Source organism: Pimephales promelas, chromosome 3, assembly GCF_988280905.1.
Source record: "Pimephales promelas chromosome 3, fPimPro1.hap1.1, whole genome shotgun sequence".
NCBI classification, from domain to species: domain Eukaryota; kingdom Metazoa; phylum Chordata; class Actinopteri; order Cypriniformes; family Leuciscidae; genus Pimephales; species Pimephales promelas.
Window position 1 is genome coordinate 17191747 of NC_142771.1, and position 17710 is coordinate 17209456.

A 17710-nucleotide genomic window follows, 5' to 3' on the forward strand; every position below is an offset into this window, starting at 1 on the left:
TATATAATGTATGTTTTAGAGAGCAGTGTGCCAGTAAAACTATATTAATTTGATGCTGACCTGCCATTGCTAGCTGTTCACACCTAATAAACCGAACTCTTGAAGTCAGCGTGAAATGAAAATACACCATCTCTATTTCTTCTCCAATCATTTGGTATGCTTGAACCTTGTAGTTCCCAAAATCTCAAAATCCAATCAACATCAATGGATAGGTAGATACATAGTCCCCATCCTATTTTTTTCCTTTGCGATCAGCCGTTACACTTGTATGTACATCACAATATGGAAGAAAAGATCTGTCGCTGCTTCTTTAACCTTGCGACCTTAATGTTTGTTTGCTTTGAAATGGAATTGGCCCTAAACTCAAAGTTTTGATTTTGATGTTAATAGTATTATCAGTCCATCGTTGGCCCTCCATTAGCTCAAGAATGGTTACTGTCTGTGCAAAATTATTAGTGAGGTCCATATTCTTTTTTTTTTTTTTGGTAGTTGAATGCTATTACCAGTTTTTGAGCTAGCAGTCAAATGTTAATCTAAAAAAATGAACAAAAGTTGTGTCATTTTCTTCATTTTGCTATTCACCAAAAAAATTCGCCCTAGATGTGGAAGCATGAAAGTAGCAAAGAATCTATGGCGTGTTCACCCTTTCCCCTCCGTGAGGCCATAGAGATCAGTCATCACTGTTCTTCTCTTTTTTTTTATGCTACTTTCTCTCTATTTCTCTCCATATCCCTCCCCCTTTCTTCCTTCACATTGCAATTCCCTTCTTAGTCCAAATCACTTAAAATGGAGCCTCTAGATCACATGACCTCATAACAGGCATGTGCTGGTATGGTCATGCTATCCTTCCTACACACACACACACACACACACACACACACACGCATTTTAAAAGCATAGAGTGGGGGAAGGGCTGCCAATACCCCCCTTAGACCTACATGGAGTTATACCTTCCCCTTAATACAGAAACATGCAGCGTAGAGCGTATCCTTCTCAGGTGGAGGAGAGCAGTGTGTGTATGTATAGTTGACTAACATTTTCAGATAAGCTGGCTGATAGTGCTTCTCATTTTGGACATTGATGTGATATTCAAAGCAATATTTCAGTGGACTTTATGAAAATTGATAACTCAATGCAGTCAAACTGATAATTTCAGTGCAATCAAGCTGTCCATTCAGATACAACTTAGGATGTTGTGAAATAGAGCTGACCTGGAATTGATTTCAAATTTAAAGTCTCTTGCAAAAAATAAAAAATAAATTTGTGGATGCCATACTATTTTCTCTGTACAGTTAGTTTTAAAAAATGCTGTTCTTTGTTCTATGATACTGTTTAATATAGTTGTAAAGTGTTTAGGAAATGAATTGTGGTCACATGTTGAAATTGTTACTTTGTGTAGCTTATTGTTTAGACTTGTTTTCTTATGACAACTTTTGTTTTGATTTCCCCACAGTATCCTCTGTTTACTCATGAGGCCCCTGTTATGTCGACTGCTGAGCATTTTACTAATTTTAACCCTTTTGAAGAACACCCCCCTCAAAAAAGTTTTATACTGCAAACAGCAATTTCTATTCATGAATGAATTTAAGTAAATAGAAGAAGGGAGAAAGGAAAGATAGTGAAGACACCAGTGAGAAGAGAATGTTGTCAGTCGCTTCATTCAATTGAGGTTCACTGTCCGAGTTTGGTGAATTTAAAAGAAGCAAATGAAAAGAATGATCTCATACTTAGCAAGAAGAGGGACTTTGAAATGGAGAAGGATGCCAAAGTGTTTCATTGTTGTGACTTGTATGGGGGAAAAACAAGAAAACAATTTATTAGACTATTATTATTTATAATAGCTACAAATTGTTGCATTTTATTTAGAGTGGTAAATCATTGTTTTGATACCTTACATTTAGTATGGTAATTATCCCCCCCCCCACCCCACCCTTCTGAAAAAATGTTTTAAACTGTCTGTGTAAAGATCCTGAAAAAGTAAGTGGCAGAGAGATTTTGGATTTTAAGTGGCAGAGAGGTTTTTGGATTTTTAGCTCTTGTTTTTAAACTGCATTAATAAAATAAACTTTAAGACAACATTTCAGAGTCCTTAGTTTCTTTTTTATTAACATTGGTTTATTGGCTATTTTGTTTGGTTTTATTTCATTTTCCTTAAGTTTAACGTTTCATTATTTTGTTTGCTTTAATTGAACAAATCTGTTAAATTAATTTACATTCAAAACAAAACTGTTGCTACCATGCATTGCAGTTGCAAAGTGCACACTTGTAATTTAACATCTTGTTTCTAACAGTGCAACAAATGAAATGATTATGAGCAATGAAAATTGTGAATATTTTTTTAATTTGTTAGACAATGTTAGATTAATTGTGAATTAGGACATTTTGAAAAGGCTTAGTTTAAATAAAGGGGATTGGAAGATTAACAAAATAACCATATGAATTTGATAGTTACATATTTATTTAAAGAAACATATTTTCTGTCTTTCTTTGGTCTTATTTCTTTTAATTCAAATAATTCAGAGACTTTGGAACGAACGTAAATGTGCAAAGTCTCTGTCTATAATAAATGATGCAGGGTTTGTTTGTTCAGTTTATAAAGATGAAGTGGGAATATTTTTTTTTTTTTTTGGTCTTCATACTAAGATTCAGTTTTATATATGATGGCGACATTTCCATAAACAATGCTGATTTTCGTTCATGTTTATAATAGCCTAGCAAATGTGGGATCAAGAAAAACTTCTAGAGGTGTGAGGACACATGTTGATGTTTGTTTGACTTTTTACAAAATATATGACCATGAAAAACCAAAAAGGGAAAAGAAAATGTAAACGCTGCTTTATTCAGGTTGAAAATGAGTAGGCCTTGGGAAATGGAAATGTATGTAACCTATAAGATAATATCAGACTTTTCCATACACAGGGCATGTTCTTTCACATTTTGCAATCTTTTAGATAAGTAGACTTTTCACTCCAGTGAGTCAAATTATCTAACTTTTCACAAGAATGTGAAATAGTTATCATATGACAGCTTGCAACTCTATAGATAGCCTACTGAACGAATAAATTATTTAGTCTTAGTCTAGATGCAAATAATCATGTTGATTACATAATCATAACGAAATCATTTATTGTAAATTATTGCCGTGCTTTTTATAGCGTGTTTTATGACCAGAACGCGATGGAAACTAATCATTTGCGAATCTTTATGGTAGAGCACGGTAAATCCATAGGCTACTTTAATAACAAGCATGCGTGCTCTTAAAGAGGACAGCACTGGAAGCAATGCCAATCGTGACAAAATCGTTATTAAACCGTGCTGAGTCAGGTGCACTGCATTGTGGCACTTATAGCGTGGATGCACAGCTCGGATCTGTAAGAGACAGTTTCTGTTCCGTTACACACACCCCATTTCCTCGTCAACGTGCAGCAGCTCTGCTCTTCTCGACCAACCCCCTCCGTTGCTACGGGGTGGGCGGTACGGTGACTGAGCGCACCGCCTCTTTCACGACGCTGTAGTACTCTCGAGTAGCCCGGTGACTTTATGAATGAAGGCAGGTCTCCCCCTCACTGCCTGCGAGAAGCTGAAGCCACCGTAAAGGCGAGTGATCAAGAAGCGCGAGCGTTTGCTTCTGCTGCACTGCAGGCAGGCAGGCAAATTCACATCGCCAATAAATTCGCTGCTCATTGCCGTTTAACGCGGAATAGTGCACTTTATTGTTGCATGAACTGTAATGCAATTCATATGCACGTTGATCTCCCATTGCATTTACATAACAGCGGACACTACAACGGTACAATGTAGTTTCAAATGAGAGTATGATTTCATTAAATGAAATGGCAACATTAGCTACTCAGCCCTTTTTTATTTATTTGCTATTTGCACATGCACCTTGGTGTTTATGGATTTTTTGCAATAGCATTACGACACACCACATTTCGCTCTGTGCTGACATGAATGGCAATCCGGCTCCTATATGTTAGGCTTCCTATAGTTTTCTAGCACATTCTGCGCCTGCCCATGTGACTGAGTTTCACATTGTGGTAAATTGGGCGTTGTCAGTGGAAGCTAGATGGCTGAACGTAGATACACATGGTTGAGATATATCCAGGCCCACGTTATTCTCAGATAAAATGTCCATCTGGTTTTGTAGCCTGCTGTGATGAGAGAATCGAATTAGCTGTGTTGCTTGACTTAAACGTCTCGTAGGCTACCTGTGCGCATTGGGTGCTTAAACATTAGCCTACAAAAGAACTCGTCTTAAAAGGCGGGTATGCTTTCGTGTATTATGGTAAAGCCTACTACGTGCTTGATTCACATTTAAGTAATTTGTGTATAGCCTATTATACAGTTAAAGGTTGGTTTGTTATGGCACCTCATTTTGACTTTATTTAGCTAAACCATTTTTATTTTATTAATTAAAGCCGTCTGGTAAAAAAAAAAAATAATAATAATACATTTTGTTGAAACACGCTCTTCAAGCAAAATCCGACACATTAAGCTAATAAATCTGCATATCCATTCCGTAAATTCGTAGGCGCCTACGGTGTAAAATATTTTAACAATTATGCTGTTTTTTTTATTATTATTTGACATTTTTTAACACTTTAAAATGTAAGTCACATAGTGTATAATTAAATATGACCCATATAAATTGCTATAGATTGAGAGAACTGCTTTATTGACTTAAAAGCTGTTTTTTTTCCAAGTTATTTTTCCGCCACCGCGAGTGAGTGACAGTAGGTTAACTTAAACGAAACAGCATGAGACAGACACATTTTGAAAATCCATTAACAAATGTGATTATTTGATTAAATTGAGCATGTGTATTTTCCAAAAGCAGCTCTTTTGAGGCTGAACAAGCGTGTTTCACCCTGTGTTCACTTGGCTCTCATGAAACCGCGAACACACGAGACGAGGAGAGGGAGGAATAATTATACAGATTTTAGGTAAACTGTATTCAACACTGGAGTGTCAGGATAATTTATATCGTTTACAAAATCGATTAAAGTAGCCCACAGAAGTCATTTGCAGCCTGTTGTGATGTTTGTCAGATTATGCCTCGGTAGTTAAGCGTCATCATTTTTAGGCTATCTACTTATATCTTGCTAATGTTCTTTGTAAAATAACTTTAAACGTCTAATTAATATAGGCTAAACAATACAAATGTATTATTTGGTCATAATGAGTTCAATTTATGTCTGTTCCTTCAGTTTCGTCAGTCATGCTGTCCCATGCTCTCTAGCAAGGCTACTCATGAGTCACAAAATGGAGGCGCTCAAACGCTTCATCCATCTTCTGCACGCCGAGTAGGACACAGCAGAGCCAAGCGTGAACTTTGACCCAAAACTAAGGGCATATTGCCTTTGTAAACTAAACGGAGTTGTAACGGTCTACAGTTGTTTCTCACTTTTACCACCCCCAAACCAACCCCACCTTATAGGGGGGAAATGCATAGGCTAGCCTATGGAGTTTTCAGGAAGACGCACTCTTGTGCGTATTTTCTCTGAATAGTCGAGGCTATGCCACGCACACTTTACGTAAATAGTAGGCCTATCGTTCAAGTTGAGTGAGGATTGTTTGCAACAATTACGTGTGTTCAACTAATAAAACATTTAGACAGTGCCTTCTGTCATTGCTGCTGATGAGTTATGATTCAGGCAACGCCCCTTTTTCAACAAGCCTGCTTACTTGCCCGTTCTGTGCTAATTTAAAAAAAAATATTTTGATCTCCAAGTTTGTCAATTTCAATGCATCACAATTTAATAAAGATTTTAATCTTTTCTTTTTTATGTTTTGTCCCCCCCCCCCCACCTTTTAAAAGAGCCGCTATACCTCAGCATAATCTGCGGCCTCTTTGAAAAGTTCAATTGTTTGCTAGTAACCTCAGTCCTCTGCCCTACCCTGCCCTATGGCTCTTTTTTAAAGTCCCGGCCAAAGCGTTCCTCATCCACATTGGGGTCAAAGGTTGAGATGCAAGGTTGAGAACAACTTGCAGAAAAAAACTCTTTGTCGATGAGATGAAATCTCTCTCTGTTTCTCTCTCTCTCTCTTGCTCTCCATTCCCCATGGTTCCTCATCTCACTCAAATGGCCGAGAGAGAGAGGATGACGGATGAGAGGGAGGGGTGTTTCACATGATAATGTGCAGGAAAGGACCTCAGGTTCTCTTCGCTTCACCCCCACCGGCTGCCGTTTCAGAGGCATTGCATTCCTCAGCTGAGCATGTCGCTCCTTGCATACTTTGACATGCTTACAAGTTTGCAGCAGAAAGCAGAGTGGTTTCCCTATATAATCTATCCTGTTAAGCTCATGCAAGTAAAAAATAATTTAAGTACTACATTCTAAATACATTTTCATATCATTTGGATTTACTTTCAGTGATTTTATATTTGCCTAATAATTCTGAACTTTTTAAAAAAAAAATTAATCATCTTTCAACAATTTGGTTTATAGATAATTCACACAAAATGTGAAAATGGTATGGTAATTCATGCATTTTTATCAGATTTGAATCATTTTCCACTATAGCATTCAAATGCTTTTTTTTCTCATGACAAATAAGTGAAGTCTTAAGTGGTTTATATATCATATTTTTTTTTATTGCACAGGATTTAATAAAAAAAAAAAAAAAATTAGTCCTTGAGCCGAGTAGAACATGCCGAAAACTATGACTCTTCAATTTCATTTGAGAAGCATCTAAGCTTCAGACTAAACTTTGCAAAGGTTTTAAACTGTTTGTGTCATCACATTTAGTTCATTTCTCTCCTCTTTTGTTTTTTTAAACATCATTTGCACCTTATTATTACCACAGCCTGGTATATGTGGAGAATGGCAATCTTGTGAGGTTCTGATGAAAGCAGTACAGTCTCTTTCTTTTTTTCCTTCCTCATTGCTTCATTGCAATAATATTTGTACAATTCTGATTAAAATTGTACATCTAATAGCAAAACATGTCTGTCTGCTTGTTTAGATGTCTGTGTGTCCATGAAGGTTTGAACTAAACATACCTTGCAGCTTCTCAAATCTTTGTGTTTGTCAAAAAGACACTAAACAGTCACTTTTGCATGGACCGTGAAAATTGTACATACTCCACTCTATTGCGTCCATGAGAGTACGTATTTGTCTTAGATCAATTTAGCCAACGTCCTCTTCTCTCCTGTTACATTTTAATGGTTTGAATGGCAACAGATACATCTCTATTCTTAGTAAATGTGCCACCAAATTGTGCAGTTGCAGCATTGTCACTGTTTTCAGACGGCATTTATTTGCATTCATGTATTTATGTATCTCTTATAATTTGATGCATTTGTAGTTTAATATGAATACACTTTCTCCTCATATTTCCTGATTTTAAAAACAAAACTTTTAGAGGATTTTTTTATTCTTTTTGAGCAGCTATTTAATTGAGAGGAAACATTAAAATGCATTTTCACGCACACACACAAAAAACATTAGGGACTTTGTCTTTTCAGTATGAGGCTCAAGTCTCAGTTTTGGTTAAAGACAGACTGTGTCCACCCCTGCCATGCTATTGGCCATCACCCATGTTCAATGGCTTAAGGCGGGGGATTTATTTTTATGGCTTTCATTGTTATACGACTGTTTTGCTGGGGCCGTCAGTAAGCAATATATCCCCCCTTTTGCTTTCTTCTTCTGGTATGTTACGGGTTGCATCAGCATGTGTTGATTGCTAAGCTTCGGGAGTGACCTTTCACCTCTCGGAGGAATAGGGCAAGGGGAAAAAAAGCAGAACGGGGAGGGGGTGGGAAGGCCTATCAGGTAATGCAGAGCAGAAAGCTCCACAGGGAGGAGTGTAGAAAGAGAAACAGAGTGAGAAGAAAGCAGGAAAAAGGGGGGATGGGATGTCTGTTATTTCTGGTAAAGTTGTCTAACCATCTCTGCTACTCTCTACACCACTTTGATTTATTGCTTAACCCTTGCTGTTCCATTCAAAGCCTGGAACCACCGCCTCTGACTCCCCCCCCCCCCCCCCAGACGAGAGGGTATCTCCAATGGCTCTCTACACAGCCTACAGACTGAACCCTGATCCTTGTCCTTAACTTTATTACGAGGATGTTTTTGTTGACTTGAGGAACCTCCATGTCCATCTAGACCTTAAGCAGCTTACAACGTCCCTCCACGGACTGGTTGTTACGCAAAGAGCGGGAAAGGGAGGTGTGTATCTTGGGATCCGCCCCTTCCCCTCCCACACTTACCCGCCATTTTCAGTGTTGGCTGCAAAGGCCTTGCTGTATGAAGCTTCACTGGCAGTTTACTGACTGAAGATCTGTTTCATGTCCTACCTCTGTAAAACCACAGTGTGTCATGTATGTTGAAGAAAAAAGGTTTAGCATTTTGTAATTTCAGTTATGGCTGTATATCATTTTTTTTTACATGCAATTTCATTATCTTCAGTATAGAATTTTTTTGTTGTTGTTGTTGCTGTCAGGAGAATGCATGTTACATGTAACTAATTCGTACTATAGTTATTTAGAGTAAAATAAGATTTGCTTATTAAAATAAAAAAAAAATGTTTCAGCTGAAAAAAGTAAGCTACTTTTATTTACACCAATTTAATTAGCCTTAAAATAACACTTTTGTGTGTGTGTGTGTGTAGCAAACTTTTTTTTTCTTTGCAAAACCATATCAACTTTCCTGTTGAAACGCTTAGTTTTTACCATATAAAAAAAAAAAACAATATATATAATTTGGTGCAGTGTGACTGTTTTCAGACCAGCAGTGTTTTTAGCCCAAATTGGAGGTTTAAGTCTTTTAGTTTTATGTTTAATAAAGTTCTAGCAAAAACTTTTTGAAAGAATCTGGGATGCCATAGTATTTCATGCAAGTTGATATTTTGCTACTTGAATATGTGGACAGTTTAGCTGGTAAGTTTGGTTGATTTTACTGGTCAACAATGCATGTGTAGTTTTTTTTTTTTTACTCCTTAGATGCCTTAAAAACTTACCTTGAAGACTGTGTTTGTGTGTGTTTGTGTGTGTGTGGTGAATGAATGAATGAATGAATGATGGAGGAGGGGTTAAGAATGTGAGTGATTAAGTTTCTATGTGCATATTGTTTCTTTCTTTCTTTTTTGTCTCTTTCTTTCTGTCTCTGCTTCTGCTTATCTTCTCCCGTTTGTTTTCTATCAACTTCACATCTGATTGGCTGAGGTGGAAATGTGAGGTGGAAATGGCTGAAAGCTCAAAGAGGCTTTTGACTTCTAAGGGGTGTTTTTTTTTTTTTTTTTTTTTTGACTTCCTGTGTGCTTGGTTTCCTGTTGGACCTCTCATAGAGTGGGTCTGGAATTGGTTTATTAATTTCTGTTAGATCACTACATTTTTGTAGCCTTGAGTTCAATAATTAAATGTCAATTCTGTTCTTGCACTATGATATGGATAAATATACCTAAGTAAATTTACAAGTATGTGAATATTGTAAACTACAATTTAACCTCATGTTTTTGTCTCTATTAAATCTCCAAAGTTGTTAGTTTAAAAAAAAAAAGTACTTCGTCAATGCTCCTTCCTCAAACTAGTGTTCCTTTGTTTAAAAAATCCCTCACACACAGTTGACAGAAAAAGATTCCTAGTGTCTAAAGCTTTTGAGATGATTGCATGGTAAGGTTTGTAGAGCAGACACAATTCAGTTTTTTAAAAGCAACATATCTGTTGAGACTAAATGGAGTGCAATGTTTTGGGAAGCATGTTTATTATCCTCGACAACATGCATTTGTCTTCCAGATTTGTGTCTTCTTCTTTGACAGGCCATATGCTCATCAAAAGTGGTTTGGTGGATTGTAGCGCTTTTCACACGCACCTGTGTAGTGCTTACAGTGTAGGAGTCTGCCTGCGTGTTTAATGTCAGCGAAACATTTGTTCTCTGCACTTTAGTGTTGTTTGTTTTAAATGTTGAGTGTTGTGAGTGTGTTTTGTATATGTACACACTTATCGCTTCATGATTTTTATGTATAAAAATGTATAGGCTAACAAATTTTAACGTGGTATGTAAAAGTTTTGGATACCACAGTAAAATATGTTATACATTTTGTTGATTTATCAAATAAGACAAACTAGTCCTAAGGTGCATGTAAAAGAGTGTCAGCAGGCAGGTGAGTTTAGTGTGTGTGTGTGTGTGATATTCCAGGGATTCGGACTCTGGGAGTGTGTTTTTGAATCTAAGATAAGATGTGTCTCCATCTGATGAAGATGGCCCTGCTGATTCCTCCAAGCCAACTGAGAGACTGGTCCATTATGCATCTGGATATGCTGGAGGTCTTATTAATGTTTTGTGAAGAGGGTGGTGGTGCACCTGCTTTATATGTGTGGGGGTTTACTTGGCTATAGTTGTTAGCTTAACAAACACACAAAAAATCCACATCAGTTAGTATAATGTATATGTCTATATATATACAAATAATTGATGTGAAAATTAGACTAAACTTGTATATTTTTAAATGAGCAATTATGAAATTACATTTTTATACATTTATAATACAATATGCAGCTCTAATATTTAAATGTACAATTATTTTTTAATATTATTGCTATAATCGAATATAAATTAATTTCACTAGCATTCAAACATTTGGAATTTTCAGATTTTTAAATGTTTTAAAAGAAGTCTCTAATGTTCATCAAGGCTGCATTTATTTGAAAAAAAAAAACAAAACAATTTAAAGTAACTTTTCTTTGTTAGTAAAATTTTCAGCATCATTACTCCAGTTTTCAGTGTCGCATAAATCTTTTTAATATGCTGATTGGATACTTAAACATTTATCTATTATTATTACAGCCCATTCTCACCCCCAAGGCGTCACTTAACTGACGCCTTGGGAAGCATTTGGACATGCTTCAATATCTGACGCTTTAGGCGCCCTTTAGCGTCAGTAAGATGACGCCCTAGGATCGCGTGTACCCTACCCCCACCCCACACCTAAACCTAACCGCGTCCTCTAACAGACGCTTTCCTTTAGCGTCAGTTAGATGACGCTGTAGGATCGCGTCATGTAAGTGACGCTAAAGGGCGCCTAAAACGTCAAATATTGAAGCATGGTCAAAGGTGACGCCTTGGGGTGAGAATGCGTTGATTATTAATATTGAAAACAGTTGTGCTGCTTTTTTTTTAATAATATTTTTATGAAATCTTTTTTTTTCTACGGAATAATTATTTCTCAAGAGTCTTTGAATATAAAGTTCAAGAGAACAGCTTTTATTTTAAATAAATATTTTCAAATAAATAAATAAATAAATAAATATATATATATATATATAGATCACTTTTGATCAATTTAATGCATCTTTGGTGAATAAAAGTATTAATTTCTGAAAAAGTCTTACTGATCCCAAACTTTAGAATAGAAGTGCATGGTATGGCCTCATTTAGAATGTGAAGTAAATGTGTTTGTGTGGTATGGAGGAACTGAATGTGCTTAACTGTGTCAAGACGTATAGTTCTTTCCCCTTTAAGTTTTTTTTTTTCATGTGCTACCGTGTGTGTGTGTGGAACGGAAAGAGTTTTGCTAGATGCTCCAGCTAGTATGAATTTAAGATCTCTTTACTGAAAGACCAAACAATTGTGGATTTTTTTTAAATGATAATAATAATAATATATGATTATTGATTAAACTTCTGCTATAGTCTCTGGTGAATCTTGTCTCAAGAAAAGCCAGAAACTCACCTTACCTTAATTGTCCAAATGAGTCTAATTAGGGAAATGCTTCAAAAAAGGCTGCACACTAACAATGGAGGGAAACCATTTGCAAGATAAAACACTGCTTTAATGAATATGTAGCATATACGTTTTGGTTACATGTAACCTCTCTCAATGCTTAGTTGAGAAAGGTCACGTGACTGAAATTTTTAACACCCCCCCCCCCCATATTCGATTAGAATATTATCTCAAGCCATGGACATCCATCCATCCATCGATCTTCTTCTGCTAGCCATAGACATGTCTATACTTTTTGTAAACTTCATATTTGCACTGCTGACGCTCTCGGACATACCAACCCTTACACACACACACACACACACTCCCCCTAATGCTAATCGCTTGCATACTGTGCCCTCACCTTTGACCCTTGTAGGGGGTGAATCTCTCTCTTTTTTTTCTTCCATTCTTTTCTATCCTTGTTCTTGTTATTGGTCTTTTTATTCGCATTTTGATCGTCTTTGTAGTGCTGTGTGAGTTTGAAATTTCTGTTTCAATGCGTGTTGAGATTCCTGTTTTAACTTAAGCCAAATCTAAACATAGCTTTTATTTGCCACGCCATAAAATACAGAAAAATCCCATGCAACTCTTTCTGGAGAATTTGAGCATGTTAACAGATTTGTGGTTAGTGTCCCATCATCCACTGCTCCGTGGCTGGCCGTGAGGCCTGAAGCACTACAGGTCAAGTCAGAAATGTTTTGGTCTCTAAACAATGGAAAAGAGACTGAAAGGGGTGTCAGTCCTCCTCGCCTCTTTCATGTGGCCGTGATTTCCATTCCGTTGACCATACAGATTGATCAGATTGGTCAGAGACTTGGTGGGATGTGACATGATGGGTTTAAATGGATTCAAAGGTGTCAAACAAGAAGGATGTTTTTCAGCAGTGGGGGTGGGGATGAAAAAGTCTGTTGCGGGTATGTGGTGACTGTGGGTGGGATGCGGAAGCATCGGTTTGGGGGATGGGTTCGGGAACGAGGTGATTGATCAGTGGGAGAGCGAACAGATTGGTGGTGTTTGTGTGGCCTTTGCCTTTTGTTAAAATTTGTTGTATCTTTAGGTGCTTTTCTGCTCTTAATTTACTTGAAACACACTGGAAGGCATGTTGCTTTCATCTTGAACTGTGAATGATATTGGAAGACAACAAAAGAAGAAAGCACATTCTCTAATATCTTAAGCACATGCTCCAAGGAATGGCTTTTATTTATTTATTTATTTTTTAACAAATTGGAAAATACACGATTCAATTTGGTTTCGTGTGGCCTGGCCACGCTCACATTGCTGGTCTCTGTGGTGTGAAACACCCTCGCAGGATTCTTTTTCCCTTGATTGGCTGTTTTGCCCGCCATTTGCATGAAGGGAGGTAGAAAGTGAGCAAACAGCGCCATTTTCTTTGCTTGTCAACCATTGGACGTCAACCTTGCAGAGTTCAGAGGTCTTTAGGGTTCTGGTCTCAGTCACCAGAACAGAGTTTCAGGCCCCTCCCAAATAACCCACCCCTGACACTCATTTCCCTCCTTCATCCTAAACGCATACATTGCATCAGAAGGTTGCTGCTACGCCCCCTAGAGGTTCCAGAGTGCTCTGGTATGTGTAGGTTAACTGGATAACAGTCTCCTCTTAATTGTGCCATTGTTATGGTGGAGCAGTGCTGTGCTGCACTTCTCAATTGGACTTTATAGTTGATCACTTTTTCCTTTTTTTATCCCTCATTTTATTCATTGCTTTGACATTGCTTTAGTTACTTGCTCTTCTTTTTCTCACACTCTCTTTCTCGACCAATGATTTTGGAAGCTTCCGGGGCAGCTGTCATTGAACTACATCAGTGTCTAGTTTCAATATACACATTCAGTCTCTTCTCTCTCTCTTTTCTCTGCTCATTCAGCCTCATTTCCACAAACGCCGAGCAGGACAGATGCCTCCCAAGCATTTATGTTCCCAACTATAAATAAGAGATTCCCGAATCATATCACTTTGAGATATTTTCATTGACCTTACATGTTCTGCCCTTGGTTTTGAGATGATGCTAATGTTTTAAATGAGAATGTCCTTTTCTTCGATTAATGCATCTAAAGTTAATCAATACCTTCAAATGAAAACACTTTTTTAAGCACAAAATTTGCAATGTTAAAAAAAGTACTTGATTTATATCTGCTCACTCTTGTGGCATGTGAAAGAATAAAAGTGTTAATGTCAGAGCTAAATTTAAGTACCCTTTATGATGGAAGTTACTGTTCAGATGGATTTATCCCTGTTCTGACTTTGACTTTCACCTTTCCATGCTTTCTCTTGCCACATCATTTAGATGTAGACAAGACCGGGACCTTTCTGAACGGTGGTCGCCAGCGTAAATCAGAATTTGGATGACGTTGAATCACCAGATGTCATTAGTGTAATTAGTTTTAATGTGATTGTGGGTGTAAACTTGAGAGCAGTTTTTGTTGAAAATGTCTGCGGCTGTGACCGCTTCTGACAATTTGTATTGGATATATTGATGGCACTTGTTTCATCTAGCAAAGTTTGCGAGGGGGGAACCTTTTCTAAACCTCGTTTTCTCTTCATTTCTTTCTCTGCAGGACCAGAAAACTCCAGATCAGAAACATTCCACCACACCTACAGTGGGAGGTGAGTGTGTGTCCATGTCTGTTCTGACCGTAAGACCGTCTCAGTTTTTCTTAATCGACACGATGCTCTTCGCCCAAATTTAGACAGGGTGGCTCTTTTCCAGACATGGCTTAATCCTTGAAAAAAAATTGTGCTTTTCTCCGTTCATACTTTCACACAGTATCTTAAGTTTGACCTAAAAAAAAACATGTACAACAAGGTAAATGCATACCGGTAGTCGTTTCTGCAACACTCACGTCACCGAACAGAAATTTCAACATTGTATTTTACATTGGTCAGACAAACATAATCTCACCACAAACCAATTATGCCGTTTTGTGCTGGTTGGGATGCTCAAACAAATCAATGCCAACTGGGTTGTAAAATGTGAGGGAATTTTGTTTTATATAATGAAATTAGTCCTGTTATCAATATCATATACAAAATACATGACTGTTAATTTAGTCTGAGACTACTTTTAATCTGAGGTTTTTACTGAGTTACCAAAAAGTTTTCAGAGATTTGTGGAAAATTAAGCTACAAATGGCTTACTTAAAGGAGTTGTTCACTTTTTAAAAAACTTTTGCTGATAATTTACTCACCCCCATGTTATCCAAGATGTCCATGTCTTTCTTTCTTCAGTCGAAAAGAAATTAAGGTTTTTGATGAAAATATTCCAGGATTTTTCACCATATAATGCACATTAATGGGAACCAAATCAAGGTCCAAAAGACAGTTTCAGTGCAAACTGCAAACTGTTCAAAGGGCTTTAAACGATTCAAAAAGACGAATAAGGGTCTTATCAAGTGAAACGATCGCTCATTTAAAAAAAACAAAAACAAAGTTTAAGTTTTATAAGCTCAAATGGTCGCCTTGCTCTGTTCTGTGTGAGACTCCCGTTTGAACTCGTTCATCAAAATGAACTAATATTTTCCCAAATCAATTCGTTCATTTCGTTCGTTGAATGAACCAAATGACATGAAAAAAAGATTCGTTTATTTTGATAAACGAGTTTGAACAGGAGTCACGGATGCGTATCACAGAACAGAGCAAGGCGAGCATTTGAGCTTATAAAACTTAAACTTTGTGTTTTTTTAATGATTGATCGTTTCACTTGATAAGACCCTTATTGGTTGTAAGAGATTGTTTAAAGCCCTTTGAACAGTTTGCGCTGAAACTGTCTTTTGGACCTTGAACCGTTTGGTTTCCAGTAAAGTGCATTATATGGAGAAAATCCTGGAATGTTTTCATCAAAAACCTTAATTTCTTTTCGACTGAAAAAAGAAAGACGTGGATATCTTGGATGACATGGGGGTGAGTAAATTATCAGCAAAAGTTTTTTTTTAAAAGTGAACTACTCCTTTAAACCTGTCTGCATATACTGCCAGAATACGAGAATGCATGTTAAGATTTTGTACATTTACTTGGTAAGGTAAATGACTTAAGATGTTCAGTTTTGTTTTCTGCAAAAAATTAATAATGTCAAATTAAGTGAGTTTATGCTTAAAACAAGAAAGTCGCTGTCTCTGCACATTCTGTTGGATTACGTGAAATTGTAAAAGACAAATTTTTTTCAGCCTCTTCCAAAATGAAACCTGAAACAGCCTTTTTATTTAAATGTAAATGTTCTAATACTTATGTGGACAAAACTGCATCTTAATAATTATATCATCTGTGCAATTCTGTCACTTTGGTGCAAATTTCTGACTCTGAATAGTGACATTTGAACTTTCCCTTTACATGTTCTGGCAAGGGCAGTGCCCTGTGTTGGTTTAAACTCAGAGTTTTACCCATGTCATTCAGGTTAGGTGATCTGCGCGTGATTATGAGATTACACCATCAACATACAGAGTGTGGGTGTGGCACAGTGCGTGTTTTATCCATGGTTGTTGTACTGCCTGACTTTTGTTCTTGCGGGGCGGGGTCTTTCTTGGCACGTCTCCAGCAAGCCCCACTTCTGCCAGCCACTTGTGCCAATGTCAGCCACTAGGAGGCTAAACCCCGGTGGCAAAAAACAATCTGATGCCAATTGGGTTTGGTGTAGTCCTGTTTGACAGATGTTAAGTTCTGTATGGAACTTAAGCCTGTTATTATCATACACAGAATCACATACCTGATTATTTTCGTTTGGGATGAGACAAGTTTTGATATGAGTCTGAGAATTCTGGGAGGTCCTGATAGTTTAAAAACGTTTTAAACTACAGATGACTTGTCCTCTTGGCTACACTCATTAAAATTATAGGCTACAAAAGGGGGTTTCCATAGAGATACCATAGAAGAACCTATTTTGATTCCCCAAACAAACTGTCAAAGAACAGTTCTTAAAAGAATAATTTTTTTCTTTTAATAATCTAAAGAACTTTTTCAATTGTTCTTCATGTCACCAGATGTCATTAAATGACCTTTTGTTTTTAAGAGTGTAGCTTCATTAAACAAATTATACACTGGGAGAAAACTGCTGATGTAAGTAATTTGAGTCTCTATTTCTTTTGTGAAACCAAACAGTTGGAGCCTTCCTGAAAACCATTACAAAAATCTATTTTTTAAAATCAAGATACATTTACTTGAGAAGGAAAAATGTGCACAAAATAATTGAATTATTTTTCTTATCTCATTGACCGATAGTTTTTCTTGTTTTAAGCATAAACTCACTGAACATCTCGGGGCTTCTTTTCTGAAAAATGTATCATCAAGTAATTTTGCTTCCAAAATAAATGTCTTTTTTTTTTTTTACTGGAAAACAAGACAAAAATACAGTAATTTTTCCTTGTGTTCATTTCATCCTTTTTTATCCATTGCAGGTTCTTGATGGTCTGCTTGCCCAGTATGGAACTGTAGAGAACTGTGAACAAGGTAAAATAATACCTGGAGAGTCATTTGTTTTGAATGGACATTGAAGGAAATTATTGACAGACTAATTCATAATGAACACTTGGACATGTTACTAATTATTTTACAGTATCAGTAAGTAGTTTACACTCTGCTTCTCTCTCTGTTCCTATTTTTCCCCATAGTGAATACAGAGAGTGAGACTGCAGTTGTGAACGTCACATATGGGACACGGGAGCATGCTAGACAGTGAGTGTACTTTGCCCTGCAACCTTAATTTAAAGCAAGTGTTTAATTTTTCCACTAGTGTGTGTCACCAAATAGATTTCCCTGTCTTCCATTGGTCAAACAGATAGCCCCTCCCCCAAATCACACCATTGGTTGAGAGAATGTCACTGTGCTGGGTTGGTCTGGATTTTCAGTGTTTTGAAAGCACCACTGTTTTCAATTTTTAGAACACCCCCCAAAAAATATTTGACAAATGACTTTTTGCATTTTAAGATGGGATAAAGTTTTTTAGCACAAAAGTTTCTGATTTAAGCTTTATAAATGACTGTTTAATGTTTGTTTAA

The 17710-nt window shown here is 36.9% G+C and overlaps 1 protein-coding gene across 2 annotated transcripts in view; it reads left to right on the forward strand.

Moving 5' to 3' along the window:
- igf2bp1 (insulin-like growth factor 2 mRNA binding protein 1) overlaps positions 1-17710 on the forward strand; it is a 39449-nt gene that overhangs the window by 9523 nt on the left and 12216 nt on the right. For both annotated transcript variants that reach the window (XM_039685738.2, XM_039685739.2), the window contains exons 3-5: positions 14282-14330; positions 17111-17162; positions 17324-17387. In XM_039685738.2, the coding sequence (XP_039541672.2) occupies positions 14282-14330; positions 17111-17162; positions 17324-17387 (165 nt within the window). The remainder of the gene's footprint in view (positions 1-14281; positions 14331-17110; positions 17163-17323; positions 17388-17710) is intronic.